Source organism: Centrocercus urophasianus, unplaced genomic scaffold, assembly GCF_019232065.1.
Source record: "Centrocercus urophasianus isolate 14NV4802_14NV808 unplaced genomic scaffold, USGS_Curo_1.0 seq_9, whole genome shotgun sequence".
In the NCBI taxonomy this organism is placed as follows: domain Eukaryota; kingdom Metazoa; phylum Chordata; class Aves; order Galliformes; family Phasianidae; genus Centrocercus; species Centrocercus urophasianus.
The window spans coordinates 24,838,641-24,852,870 of NW_024885532.1; the positions used below are offsets into that span (position 1 = coordinate 24,838,641).

A 14,230-nucleotide genomic window follows, 5' to 3' on the forward strand; every position below is an offset into this window, starting at 1 on the left:
CTATTTCCTTGGGCAAACCAATTCCTCTCATCAGCTACAGGGACATCTAACTTAGCCACACACAACAGCTACCACTGGAAGCATCCACAGCCAAGCTGGGTATATTTTCCTGAGACTGCCTGCAGCAAATTGAGAACATTCACAGCACTGTTCTAACATGATGAGTAGGACCTCAAGTTCCCTGAGCCTTCAGCAGAGCCATCCGTTTCTAAAGATGCCCCTAAACAGGTCCCTGAAGAATGGCCACGAAGGGAATTTATACACTATGGTCAATCTACCATCAATTCACACCCTCCCTGAATAAGCAGTGACCTCACTGCATGGGCAAGCCTTAAAATAATCCCCTTACATTTAATCAGAAGCTCTTGGATTTGGAAAACATCATCAAATTTACTCCCATGCAGAGATGAGCACACGAGATCAACATCTCAGGAAACCTGAGGGAACACACATGGTGCTCCAGCTGGCTGGCAGGACAGGTCAGATGCTTTCCACTTTTACCTTCACATCCCTCACCTCTCTGCCACAATTACTGCTTGGAACCAAGAAATGGAAAGTCCAATTGTTGGATTTACATGAAAATATTTTGTTGCAGTGTCTTTATATACTAGAGCTGTGTCTCCATGCTACAGATACAAATGTAACTTGAAAATCCGTTTTTCTTCTTTCTAAAACAAATCAATTCTCTGATCCCAAATCAGAAATTCAGCTCCGAGTAAGAATTCTACACCACAGAAATTTCAAGTTCCAGAATGTCTAAGGGAACAGAAATTCCAGTTTTCAAATGGCTGTCAGGTGAGTACTTGGTCCATTCACCTTCGATAGTATCATTATTATTATTCAAAACATCCCAAGCCCTACCTAGCTTGTTTCTACAAGTAACTGGTACTGATGAGATATCATGCAATGAAGCAAACTGTATAAATATGGTGTTGTTTGGTATTTTTTTTCTCCTCCTTTCAGGTCCACCCCACCGAAGCTCAGCTTTGGCTGAAGGAATAGATATTTATTCAGTACCTTCTCCCCAGTTTCTCTCACCCATACCTTGCCCGCCCCCCCCCCCCAGATTCTGAGCAATTCTGAAGTAAAAATCTGTTTGTTTCTAGAAGCAGCAGCGTCAAGTTCTTACTGAGTGCCCCCACAGCCCTTTGGCTTCAGCACAGTGCTGAATGCTGACGCAGAGGCTGAGACAAAGGATTGTGTTTTGAAAGTAGATAGAAGTTTTCGAGCACTCTTCATGTGAAAAGGCTATAAGATATATTTCAACAAATCTAATGCAATAGGATGTCAAACACCCATTTAGGCAAGGACTCAAGCAGAGACAGAGAGTAGTGGAGAACGAAGTCTGCAGAGTTGAGTTACCAGCACCAGCCCTTGGATGAGCAACGCCATTCCCAAAGCAGAAACATCCAAGAATCTTGTAAAACAAACATTTCAATTTACCTTAACAGAGGTCCTGCTTGATCCCAATCCCTCTACAGTCCTCTCATGGGCCAGGAGGGAGGTTGGGAAGGCACTGCTGCCTGTCTCACCTTCCAACAGCAGCACACCCTGCTTCCAGGCTGGGTTTTGCACAGCCGGGCAGCTTTACCAGGAAGCATCATTCAGGTGTGGTAGTGTGGGATTTAGATGGCAGGTACAAAATACCTCTGCTGCTTTCACAGCTCTTTGCTAGTGCTGGGAGAGATGGTTTTGTTTATGTGCAAATGCAAAGCATCCAAAGATAACTAAATCCCTCTGCCTTAAAGCTTCGGGAGTTCATAAAAACATGAACTTCCCTCTTTATATAACCTGCTACTATCAGAGAATGCATTCAGCACATAAAAACTACAGGTCTTCATGCAAATGCTGCTTCCTGTGTGAATTCATCCTTAGCTTTATAGGATGATTAGTCCTGTGCCTAATCCCTCTGGCTCCTTGCAGTAGGAAAGCATCTTAAAGTATTCTTAACAGTGCCAGCAAGATGAGAAGCTTGGGTTCAAAGAAAGAATCAGTGGCCTGGAGGCAAGGGAGTCACATTGCCTTAATCTGCCCAACAGACAAGAGGAACCAGTTGGAACACCTTCACATCACGTCAGCACAGGGGTGGACTTAAGCTCTTACACACCATGGAAATCACTATGAAATCACCATTTGAATGCAAAGTTCATAGTTTCTATACTTTCCTCTAGAGATATCATTTCAAACCACAATAACAAAATGCACCCAGTGACATCAGGCTAAAAACAAAACAACTTCACATCTGACTGTATTTTGGGTTCTTTTCCAACTGTCTCAGTGATGCAGCCAGCTAAAATCATTGAAAATTTCCCCTCATCCCAGCAGAGCTAGAATGACTTTGGTTTTGACTACAGGAATTGGAGCTTCCAGGAAAAGGAAAAGAAAATAAGTTACTGCAAAGCTTGTAGTAACACCAACAACAGTCACGTTCAGTCATACTAAGCAACAGCTGGAAGCTTGGTCACATTCCTGGTACTAAATGCATCCTTGAGTTTTCCAAACTAACTGCCAGACTTACTGTAGGAGAAAAAAAGACCCTTGTATCACTTCAGTGGGAACAAACTGGTCCCTTTTCTCCCTTTACCAGCATTTGCTTTCAGTTTTGTGCCACGAAATCAGATGGATGCCTCCGTGGGTACAATGTTGTAAGCAAGTTGGCAGCCAGCAGATCCCCAAATCTTTCTGTAGCCAGAACAGTACACATAGCAGCAGACAAGGAAGTGTGATCACATGTAACAGCATTTCTTATGCTGTGAGAAATAAAATGAAGCCTTACAGGACTCTGAAATTCAAGGAATCAAATCCATACCTGCCATGAATAAAATTGCTTAAGAGTTGACGACCTCATTTCAAATCAGTTCAGACTTTGGCTCCAGTTTTTCAGGTAGCAGCTTCAATCTTCTCTAAATATTTAGAAACAGTTTGTTTGCTCTAAACCAGCAGAAGTCAGCGGAGAATCTCTTCAGTAACAGGGCTCAGAAACGCAGACTCATTTTTTGATCCCATGGCTTCTTCACAATAGCAAACTGTGTGGACTTGGTACTCTGCCTGCTTTTAGCAGTGTTGATTTCAGTACAATAATTTCTGTTATCTGTATTTATACTGCAGGAATTTGTTTTTAAGAGCCTAGAAACTACCAAGCTGACCGAATTACCCCCGGAAAAGACACACCTTTGGGGGCAGAGTTTAAGTGCAAAGAACAATCACAATCTGCATAGGCTAATTCAAGTCCAGATCTGCAGTAACATTCATCCAGGTGCGTGGCAGAAATTGTCAGGCAGCCCCACTTTGCAACCAGGATTTTCACTTCTTTCGAATGGAGAATCTCTGAACTTCCCATTAAGTAAATGGGAATACTGACTTCTTTTTGTTGTTTTTAAAGTAAGCTGTTGTTTACCTTGTTGCAGGCAAACTAATAGTAGGCTCTAAGATGCCCTGCCAAACCTGCAATTAAATTTTTCCTTAAACAGATCAGGAATGTAAGCATATGTCTTCAGTGCCACCCAACTATTCATATGCTATGAATCTGTCTCAGATGTAGAGCCCACGCTTTGGAATTACTATTAGTTCCCTTCCAGCATTTGCCTCGTCATTCTTGTGGTCATGTTTGATGGCCTCAGAGAGAGATTGCATTTAGATGAGTCACCTGACACCATGTAAATAACACAAAGCACATCATAGTGAAAGAAGGAAGGAAGGAAAGAGAGAAAATTAAAGAAAAGGGAAAGAAATGAAGAAAGAAGAGAAAAGAAAGGAAGAATGTAACTTGGATTTAAACCCGTATTTCTGGTCCTACAGCCAGTGTTTAATCCCAAGTCAAACTGCTTGGCCTTTTTATAGGAGCTTATTTCATCCCATTCCATTTCTATTCAGCATAATCACCTTCACTTCAAGAGAAAGACAAACAGCATCTGGTGTTCGCATTATAAACACTATATATAAAATACAAATGCATTGCCTCTGTTAGGACAGCCTAGATATGTAAGGCAAATCCAAATTCACTTTCTCTCAACTATTGTTGCTGTCTGTCTTACACTGGCAGCTGTTGAGAACTTCTTTGCAGGAAGAGAAGTATTTCCAGCAAGTCCCAGCTGTAAGAAAGCTTGATACCATCTCATCCCAGCACTCAGGCTCCTCACACATCCACACCTCTGTAAAGAGTTCTAACAGCTTTCCCAGCGTTCCAGACAAAACTCAGCCTACTGAGTGGGCTTACTGCCTTTTCCATCACCTAGGAGTACTTTACTTCTTCCCCAATCCCTCTGGACTGGTTGCCATTACTGGGCAGAAAAACATGAAGGTGTTTAGTCCCTCCCTGTGGCCTGTGAAGGCTGACCCCAGGTGAGCCTGGACATGGCTGCAGAGTGACCCCAAGAGCACTCGGCGAGCCCAGAGCACAGCCACAGCACAGCCCTGCTGGCACAGGTGGGGGAAGCTCCCACACTCCAGCTCTGCTCTCAAAAAAGCTTTTCTTCCTGATTCTGAGGTCAGAAATGTGACAGCCCTGTGGCTGGTCCCCTTTGCCATGGCAGGCAAGTGAAGAAGGTAACCTCTGATGAGGACATCGTGGGTGCACAGGGTTAGGAACATAGCAGTTCCCAGTAGTCAGAGGTCCAAACTGTAGCACACGAGTTGCTGTTTAGCTAACCTATTTACAGTACTTATGTACAAAAACCCTGTTAATTATTTGCTCTTCAGGGCTAGGAACAGCACTGCACTGTCCAGGTTTAACATTGGGCACGAACTTACTGTCCGCTCTCATGCAAGAACCACAGCAGAAAGCTTCCAGCTTTGTGTCAAGGAACAAAGCGTACTTCAGAGTGACCAGGAAAATACACATTGCTTTCCTGGATAGAGCAAAACCTGTTCACTGCAGAGACTTCTTGAAACTGAGCAGAGAAAAAAAAAACAAAACAAAAAGATTAACTTGCTGTTATTTTGTTTCTGATGGAATATCTGATAATGACCTGGACACCTGGACTGAAGAAAGCAGTTGCAATTCTGCAAATAATACATACAGCATCTCTCAGGTTGCTTTCTGTGGTGTACAAACTGGCTCATCAAAACTGAAACTGAGTGCAAAGGCACTTTGTTCATTTATTGCAGGATGACCTGCCACTTCAGAGCAGTTCTGTGCTACAGAAAATGGATGTTTCTGCCACAGACATTTGTAAACAAAACTGATGCATACTTCTGCTTGGTGGAAGGAAAGGTGGTGACTCAGGGACCTACTTTTAAGCAGCCTTAGTTCAGCTCCTAATGGAGAGTCACTGAATCTATGCTATGGGAGAACTGCCGACCTTTCAAGCTTTCTTTATCCCCACAGTGGAAGGTCAGAAGAGGTGGCAAGGCACAGCGCCCGCATCTCTCATGTCTGGACTAGCCAGCCTCCTGCAGCAATAGTAACTCTCTTCTGTCCTGCTTTGCAAACAGATTCTGGCTTTTTTCTCTTTCCTGATCAGTGCCAACAAGCCAGGCATGACTACAGAATGCAAATCCTGCCCTGACCTGGATTCACAGGAAACAGTTTGGGTTCCTGTACAAATAGCACTGCCCCTTGCCTCCTGAAACTGGAGGGATGCACACACAAATACAGCGCACAAACACATCCTGAACAAGTTAGTGCAGGCTTTTCTTTTTCAATCTGTGAATCCTTTTGGTCTGACACTAGGGGTGCCTATTTCTGGAAGAAAAATAAACTCAGCGAAGTTTTGCATTTTCCTGAGCAGTTTCGCAATGGTTTTAAACAGGTGTTAGGGCACTACTGTGATAGAGGTGGTCTTTCACCATCTCTTTCACATTCTGACTAGGTGCATACAGCCATACAGACATTAGGATCTGCATAAAGAAAAAGGAAAAGAAAGAGTTCAGGTCTGCTATTACCAACTCAGAAATGGTGCGCATTGCCCTCAAGAACCACAAACTTCCAGCTGAAAAGCTGGGACTTGAAGTGAGTCTCCATGTTATTTTGCAAAGTTAGGAACATTACCAGGAGGGCTGCAACACCCCATTTCTGCACAATCCCATTTCTGCCTGTGCTCCCAGTCTCTTGAACTCACTTCTTTCGTCTGCCCTGACGATGTCAGCCACCTCTCCTCCTATGGACTGTTTAGGAGGACTGACAGAGTCCATGGGAAGTTACAATTCCAGCAGTGGAACTGATTCATTTTCCTATGTAGCTGTTGTCCAACAGGAACAACTCATGTAAAATAATCTCCTGTTAATAAAAAACCACGCGTTCCACTGAGGTAAGCTGTCTGTGATGAGATAAACATACGTTATAGGAACTCTGGCAAAAATTCTGTGTAGATCCAGCCTACTTAATACTGAATTGCTTTGCCATAGTACATTGCTTCTGCGAAAGAAGGAAAGAAGGAAGGAAGGAAGGAAGGAAGGATGGAAGGAAGGAAAAGCCAGGTTCTGCTCACAGATACATAATGCAAACATTCATGTGCGCTGGAACATCAGGCTAAGAAGTAAAACTGACAGTTACAAATACATACATCTAGAACTGCTTGGATTTAACACATAGTATAACACACCAGCAAAAACAACTCCCTAGTGTTTTGTCCTAGATGCGTGTTGCAATTTATTTCTAATACTTGTTTTTTGCTTCACAAATCTTTAGAATGCATCTGGTCCAGTTTTATTTCTGCCTCCTGCTACTATGCAAACAAGAACAAATGTACTAAAACATGTAACAGCCTAACACAAGAAACATGCAAAAGGGAGAAACTTACTGTGTACATGAATGATCTAAGATTCCTTCTGCTAAATATGGTCCCAGGCATTTTGCCAGCTAAGGCAGTCGCCATGCATGAGAAACTCAGTACTACACAGTGTGTGTTCCAGAAAGAAAGCAGCCAACTGTATAAAAGAGCATAAAGGACCACATGACTGTCATACGAATATCCTCACACAGTATTAATACAGTTTCTTTGTGTTTGTTATTTGGCAGTAGTCTTATTTTACCAACTTTCTTGTACGTGGAGCCCTAAGTAAGAATGAGGCTTAGAAAAATGTACTTAAAAACTGTCCCAAATGCCTTGCACGCTTGAGGAGAACATTGTGAGAGGATTCTGTCATTTGTTTTCAATACTGCTTACTTGTTTGCATAGATCTTCCTTCAGAGTGAGGACTTAATAAGGAAAGCAATTAAAGGGGGACAAAAGTGCTTGCGGAGGCAGCAAGATGAAAAACTTGGCACATCTCTGTGAGGGTGAGAACAAAGCCAACTTCATGACATGGCTCATTTAATTTCTCTGGCACATTGGCCACATGAATTTCTCCGGTCAGGACTTTCCATAGCATTCTCAGCGATGCAGTAGGAACATTGCAGAGAGCTCAGCACTGCTTTGCTGATGTTACTGGCAATATCTCACAAGCATGCACACAGTATCTTCTGATACACATGCATGAGAGTTGTGAAGTGATGACATTCCAGTTAGGCTGTGCTGGACAATCACACATTAAAGGTATCCTCCACAGTACATAGGGCTGCTGTACAATCAGTGAATGTACAGATGTTATAGTTATGAGGTATACCAGAGAGCTTGGCTACGTAGTTATTACAGCAAAGCAGAAAAGAAAGGACTCTTACCTGTATCCTGGGCTCAGTCATGAAACTCCAGTGGAGCGGATCTCCAGAAAAGATCCTTCCCCCCTGGCAGTCAGCTCTTAAATGGGTTTAGGAGAGGTGGATCCAGGCTCCATCTCTTCCAGTAGCACAGGTGAATTGTGTTCACCTGTGCTCCCATGGCTGACTCATTGCTAGCCTCAGGTGATCAATCAGAGGTTCAGGTCGTGATTCAGCAGTTCCCATACAGCTGTCAACAACAGTTTTCACACTGCTCACATCAAAGGCAGAATATGCTATGACTAAAAAAACCAAACTAACAAAACCACTTTGAATGTATTAATACATCTTTTTTAAATTACTACTGAACAGACTACAGAAAAAACAAAACTAAGATGGTCAACAGGCTGGAGAGCCTCTCCTGTGAGTAGAGGCTGAGAGAGCTGAGGCTGCTCAGCTGGAGGAGGCTCTGGAGGATCTCATTAATGTCTGTAAATCCCTGAGGGAAGGTGCCAAGAGGTCAGAGCCCTGTGAATAACAGAACAAAACAACAGAAGCACTTCTGTACTGCGTGCATGATGGAGTACTGGCACAGGAAACAAAGCACTCCAAAAGCTTATAAAATACAGAGGAAGAACTGCAAAAGAAACAGAGGTACTACTGCGTTGTCAAGCAAAACATCTTCCAGCTGCAAATACAAGTCTGATGTAGTTGTGCCAGGGCTGGAAGAGATTTCAAAATTGTTACTTGAATTTTACAGTTTGTGCCTGTAGCAACTTAGTTTCATAGAATCATAAAATGGCCTGGGTTGAAAAGGACCACAATGATCATCTAGTTTCAACCTCCCTACTATGTACAGGGTCAATATCCATTAGTTTTCCTGCTGCCAGCACTTTGGAAGTTGGTTTTTGTCAGTGTATATTTTCTCTCCACTCCACAAAGATTGTAGCTTGAGAAGTGATTGACAAGAGACCATAATCTCTGTGATTCTTTTATTATTATTCTCATTAGCCAGAGAGAACCAAGAGGAAGCTCCAAAGAAAGGATTTAGATGCCTGTATCGGGACTTCAGCAGTTTCTATGAAGAAAAACACATCTGAACCAGGGAAGTAGTGGTTACAAGGCGATTCCAGGCAGAAACAATGCAGCTGTTCTTCACAGCCCTTTGCACCTAGTCTATGTCTTTTAAAGAACTGTTTCTCTGCTTAGCATTGATAAGGATCTGGAAAAGTTGTATCAGAATATCTTTTCAAAGAAGAAATTCAACCCAAGATTCATAGGTTCTGAGGGAGTAGCCATTAGCTCCTTTTCAAGTCAGTGATGCACAAATCTCATCAGCTAAAATAGACCAGACTTGTTCCCTAGAAAAGCTGTGCCTCTTCTCTGCACCCAGACAGTCAGCTTGATGACACAAGAGAGGTGTCTTCAGCTAAGAGACATCAACCTAGCACAGATCCCTTCTGCAAACATCTCGTGCTTCTCAGGCAATTGGTCTGCTGGGGAAGCAGACCAGTTCTTCTGCTAGAACAGAGGGAGAAGAAATAGCGCCAGTTGCACACAACTTAGGAAAACAGCTGGATCAGAAATTAAACGCTAGATTACATTTGCTGGACTTCCCAACAGAACTGTTCCAATGTAACTGCTCACCTAATGGCAGAGATGCTGTCATAAAAGTTACTGTCAGTTGTACTTGAGACAGTGATGAATACTTTAACAAAAACTTCAGTAACATGATTAATAGAATGCTAACTTCCCCAGCTTGACAGAGTTCCATTCTCATTCCACATCTGAAAAAGAATCACAGAATTGTAGGGGTTTGAAGGGACCTCAGAGATCATTGAATCCAGGCTCCCTATAGCAAGCGGCACAGGTAGGCAGTCAGGTTGGTCTGGAATATCTTCACAGAAGGAGACTCCACAACCTCTCTGGACAGCCTGTTCCAGAGCTCTGCCACCCTCAACATAAAAAAGTTCTTCCACATGTTTTTATGTTACTTCCTATGTTCAGATTTTAGGCAACTGCTCCATGCCCTATCACTATACACCACTAAGAAGAGCCTGGCCTCATCCATTTGCCAGTCCGCAGTCATTACTCTCTGATTTCCTCCTGCTCTCAGTACAGGAGAGACTTCATCCCTCTGTTTTGGGTTTAGCAATGGCCAAACTAAGGCACCCAACACCATCTTCTGCTAAGGCCCGGGGTAACATTCTCAAGCATCCCACCAGCCTCACGACTTTTGGACTCACCAAGGGCTATGATATGAAAAAGACTGCTCTGGCCTCAATCGTGCTGAGAGATCACAAGTCAGTGCATGAACTCCTCAGAAGAGGAAAATCATTCCCTCAAAATGAAGGAAAAAAAAATAAAAGCACAAGCAGACCGCACACGCAGCCACACACCCGCTCACAAAACGCCCAACCCTACCCCGCTCCCTCAGATGAGGCCACTCCCACTCCTTGTTCCCGCCCATTCTTGTTCCCGCTCATTCCTATCCCCGCCGTCCATCTCCGTCGAGAGCCAATGACAGAGAGGCAATGCCTGGTTGGTCCCGCCCCCAAGCGGAGGGCGCTTCCGGCGGAAGGAGGGGCGGCGGCGCGCAAGATGGTGGCGGGTGGGCTGTGCATCTGCGGGCTGTTCAGGTACGGGGCGGATGGGTGGGGGCGGCCCCGCGCCCTACGGCCCTGCCGAGCCCGAGAAGGGAAGGGGAAACTGCCGGCCTAGCTCTGCCCTGACCGGCTGCGGAGCTTCGGAAGGCAGAGCGGGCAGGAGCTGGGCTGAAGGGGGGCCTTGAACATCTGTTGAGGATTCTCTGTGCGCCTTGTGCTGTGCCACGCTGCTGCGGGCGCGCGGCCTTTGGAGTAAATGTGACACGTTGAAATAGAGCGGGTGATATTTATGTAGTGTAATAACGCAAACATAAATAATGTCAATAAACCATCGCTGACATCTGTAAAAAAAATTGCTGAACAACGTAGAATAGTGGTTTTTGAATGTAATTATTGAAATGGAGCAGCGATGCTGATAATTTCAGCAGTTAGAAGAACTCAAGAAGTTGTCTGGCACCCTCTGGCTCTACCCTTACACCCTTCTGTATGGATTTCACATGTAGTGTTTCCTTAAATCAGCTTTATATTTTACAATTTCCACCTTGTTTCAGATTCCTGTGTTCGTTGTTAATCCCTGCATTGTTTCTAAGTGGAGTTCTGTGCACCTGCTTGGCCGTCCTGCTGTGTGGAATAAGGCTCTGGATACAAGGAAGGAGAAAGCAGCAGAACCTGGCAGGAAGGGATGGGAGGCAGCTACTGCTGGTTGCGTTTTTTCATCCCTATTGCAACGCAGGTGGTGGAGGAGAGAGAGTCTTGTGGTGTGCCATAAGAACGCTCCAGAAAAAGTAAGCACATCTGTTTATCAGGTGATACCATATTTTGCTCTGTTTCTCATGATATCATTTATGCAAATGATGACATTTTGCACATTTGAATAGATATCATTGATATACGGGTCCTACATTTCACCTTTCTTCTTCAGCCCTTTACCCACGTTCTGTTCCATTCTCTGTCTCCTTCATAGCTGTGGCACCTGTCAGTTCTTTCCTCCTTGGCAGAATCTGTCCTTCTCCATCAGTTTTGCAGCACTCATAGGGAGCTTTTAGGGTCATAACTTGTGTGTAGGTAACTGATGATCTAGTCTCAGTAATGGCCTCTTAGTGCAGGAGACTGAGTTAATACATAAAGTGATTCAACATTGGCACGTCCACTGGCTTGCACAGTCTTTTGCATTTCACTCATGCTGTACACTGGATGGACATTCTAGTATGCTGCAAGGCGTTCCTAAACCTGTTGATTAATACTGGGATCCTTTCTTTACAAAAAAATTCCTGGTCCCCAGCTTTGACTTTAAAAAAAAAAAAAAAAAAAGTGTAAGGGAAAGAATTCATATCATCAATTTAGTTACATGTAAGTTGTTCCAGAGGTAGGCCAGACGTTTGATTTAGAACATACGTTTTAGTAAATTTTGAGTGGATAATATTTGAGTTTTGTGTTAGAAAATTTGATGAGAAGAATGAGCGAAATTCTCTTCTCTTCCAGGTACAGGAATGTAATGTGTGTTGTTTACACTGGTGATAGAGATGCCACTGAAGAAGACATAGTAGAAGGTGCTTTCAGAAGATTCAACATTAAATTAACTCATCCAGTGAAGTTTGTATTTCTGGAAAAACGCTATCTTGTGGAAGCTTCTCTTTATCCTCGCTTCACTTTGCTGGGACAAAGTTTAGGCTCCGTGTTTCTCGGTTGGGAAGCTCTTCTCAAGTGTGTTCCAGATATTTACATTGACTCGATGGGTTACGCTTTTACGCTCCCCCTCTTTAAATATTTAGGAGGTTGTCGTGTTGGATGCTATGTCCATTATCCCACCATCAGCACCGATATGCTTTCTGTAGTTAGGAATCAGGATACCAGGTTTAACAATGCGGCTTTCATTACAAGCAATCCTCTCTTCAGCAAACTGAAACTTGTCTACTACTACTTGTTTGCCTTCATGTACGGATCGGTGGGTTACTGCAGCGACGTGGTTATGGTCAATTCTTCCTGGACACTAAATCACATTCTTTCCCTCTGGAGAACTGGGGCTTGCACTAGCGTTGTGTATCCACCATGTGATGTTCAGTCCTTCCTGGATATCCCACTGGAAGAGGAAAAGAACAGTGCTGAATATTCTATTGTTTCTGTCAGCCAATTCAGGCCTGAAAAAGATCATCCTTTGCAAATCCGAGCCTTTGCTAAGTTGCTGAAAGAGAAGAGACTGAGGCAGCAGCTCTCATTGAAGCTTATTTTAATTGGAGGCTGTCGGAACCAGCAAGATGAAGACCGTGTGAATAACCTTAAATGTCTTTGTGAAGAGCTTGGAGTTAGTAACAGTGTGATGTTCAGAATAAACATTCCCTTTGAGGAGTTAAAGAAACACCTGGCCGAGGCCACCATTGGCCTGCATACAATGTGGAATGAGCACTTTGGCATCGGTCAGTATCCCTCCTCAGCTTTCAGCTGCTTGTCTCAGTGATCAGAACGCAGATGAGGAGGGCTTCAGTTTGTGTTTGAACCTAAGAGGTCTGCATGCCAAGCAGGTGACCAAGTCCTGTTCTTGGCAATGGTGATCTAACAGGTAGAACCTTCAAGACCAGTTCAGATGTCAGATCACTAGGTGCTGCTGTAGTGCAAGCTGGATTGTTGTAAACATCGCAGACTGCATTATGGGCATCCTCTAGTCACTTAGACAACAAATGCCATCTGTTTAGGATGTCCTGCCTGACATTCAGCTATTACTCTGCAAGCACAAAGTCCCTGCAGCTGAAGGCCTGTGTTACATGTGTCAGACTTACACAGATGCCTTCTGTTCCCTGCATAGCCTATGCTGAAGCAACTTAGTGCTCTCTTGGCTCCACTGACTGCAAGGGGAGTTTAGACACTTAGACGTAGCTCACATGCAGAGAGATTCTGAATGTTCCATCTGCTTAACTGCTATTTGAAATGCCTAATATGTGTCAGAGGGCTCTAGCTGCTGTTTTGGAGGTGAGTTTCTCGGAGTTTCTCAGAGATAAAATACATATTTTATATATAAATATATAGGCCATCTCACTTCATTCGATGCCTGCGCTAACGTCAGTCCTAAAATCAGTCATTGTGGTGTGAAACTGAATCTCAAAGAGGGACTGAGACATGGTTTGCAGTGTGCTGCCATGCAGAATTAAGGTATCGGGCACAGTTTATTGGGATTAGTTGGGTCTTCCTGTCTTCCCTGAAAGGGAATGTAAGATTGCCTGCACCGTACAGCTACAATATGGTAAGGCTGGAGGCAAACAGAGGGTTACTGAGCTTGGCTATGAAGTGACCAAGCTGAAGTTAATGTCATCAGACTTTATTAGAATCAGAGCTTGTGAGAGCATTAGTCCGTATTTTTCACACTTATCTAGAACTCCAGTCTATATTAATTCATAATTCCAGGTGAATTTTATTACGGATTTAAATTTCCAGTGAACTATTGAAAGCCAAAGCATGCGATGTACACATTCATGTCATGTTTTCTGTCTTTTACAGGAGTGGTTGAATGCATGGCAGCTGGCACAGTTATCCTGGCTCACAATTCTGGTGGCCCCAAACTGGATATTGTGGTACCCTATGAAGGACGTATGACGGGCTTCCTAGCAGAGAACGAGGACAGTTACGCCGAGACAATGGCTCACATCTTTTCCATGTCTCCTGAAGAAAGGTTAGAGATCAGAGAAAGTGCTCGCCAGTCTGTGTGCAGGTTTTCTGACCAGCGTTTTGAAGAGACATTCCTCTTATCTGTGGAGCCCTTATTTAAATGAATGTGAACAAAAATGCATAGGAATAAAACTTGTTGTGTTGGACCCCCTGTCACCTGTAAATACGTGTAATTTATGGTCCCTTGCTCCCATTCAATAAAGAGATCTTTCTTTTTTCTGTCGGTATATGTTTTATGTAATAGAGAGAGCTTACTGGGAAATAAATACTCTCTTGTATTTCTGATGAAAATTCTATATTCTTAATGTGCAGAATCCTTCCTAGAACGCTGTGTTTCATGTTTTTACAGATAGGTGCATATATATGTATATGTATGTGTTTCTTCCATTGG

General features: G+C 43.6%; 2 protein-coding genes across 4 annotated transcripts in view; one reads left to right on the forward strand and one right to left on the reverse strand.

The window, feature by feature from the left end:
- The window catches only part of ATP7B (ATPase copper transporting beta), a 39,894-nt gene extending 32,258 nt beyond the window's left edge, over positions 1-7,636 (reverse strand). Inside the window, exon 1 of one of the 3 annotated variants that reach the window (XM_042839215.1) lies at positions 7,601-7,636. In XM_042839215.1, the coding sequence (XP_042695149.1) occupies positions 7,601-7,621 (21 nt within the window). In that variant the 5' untranslated portion in view covers positions 7,622-7,636. Of the gene's footprint in view, positions 1-1,443; positions 1,540-2,809; positions 3,075-7,600 lie in introns of those variants that run through there. The other 2 variants (XM_042839214.1, XM_042839216.1) reach the window with 2 other exon arrangements.
- Positions 7,637-10,157: 2,521 nt separating this feature from the next.
- ALG11 (ALG11 alpha-1,2-mannosyltransferase) lies at positions 10,158-14,135 on the forward strand. The gene is made up of 4 exons (XM_042838866.1): positions 10,158-10,215; positions 10,734-10,967; positions 11,665-12,596; positions 13,672-14,135. Exons 1-4 carry the CDS (start codon positions 10,178-10,180, stop codon positions 13,941-13,943), a joined length of 1,476 nt encoding a protein of 491 aa, XP_042694800.1. The 5' UTR covers positions 10,158-10,177; the 3' UTR covers positions 13,944-14,135.
- Positions 14,136-14,230: the final 95 nt, after the last annotated feature.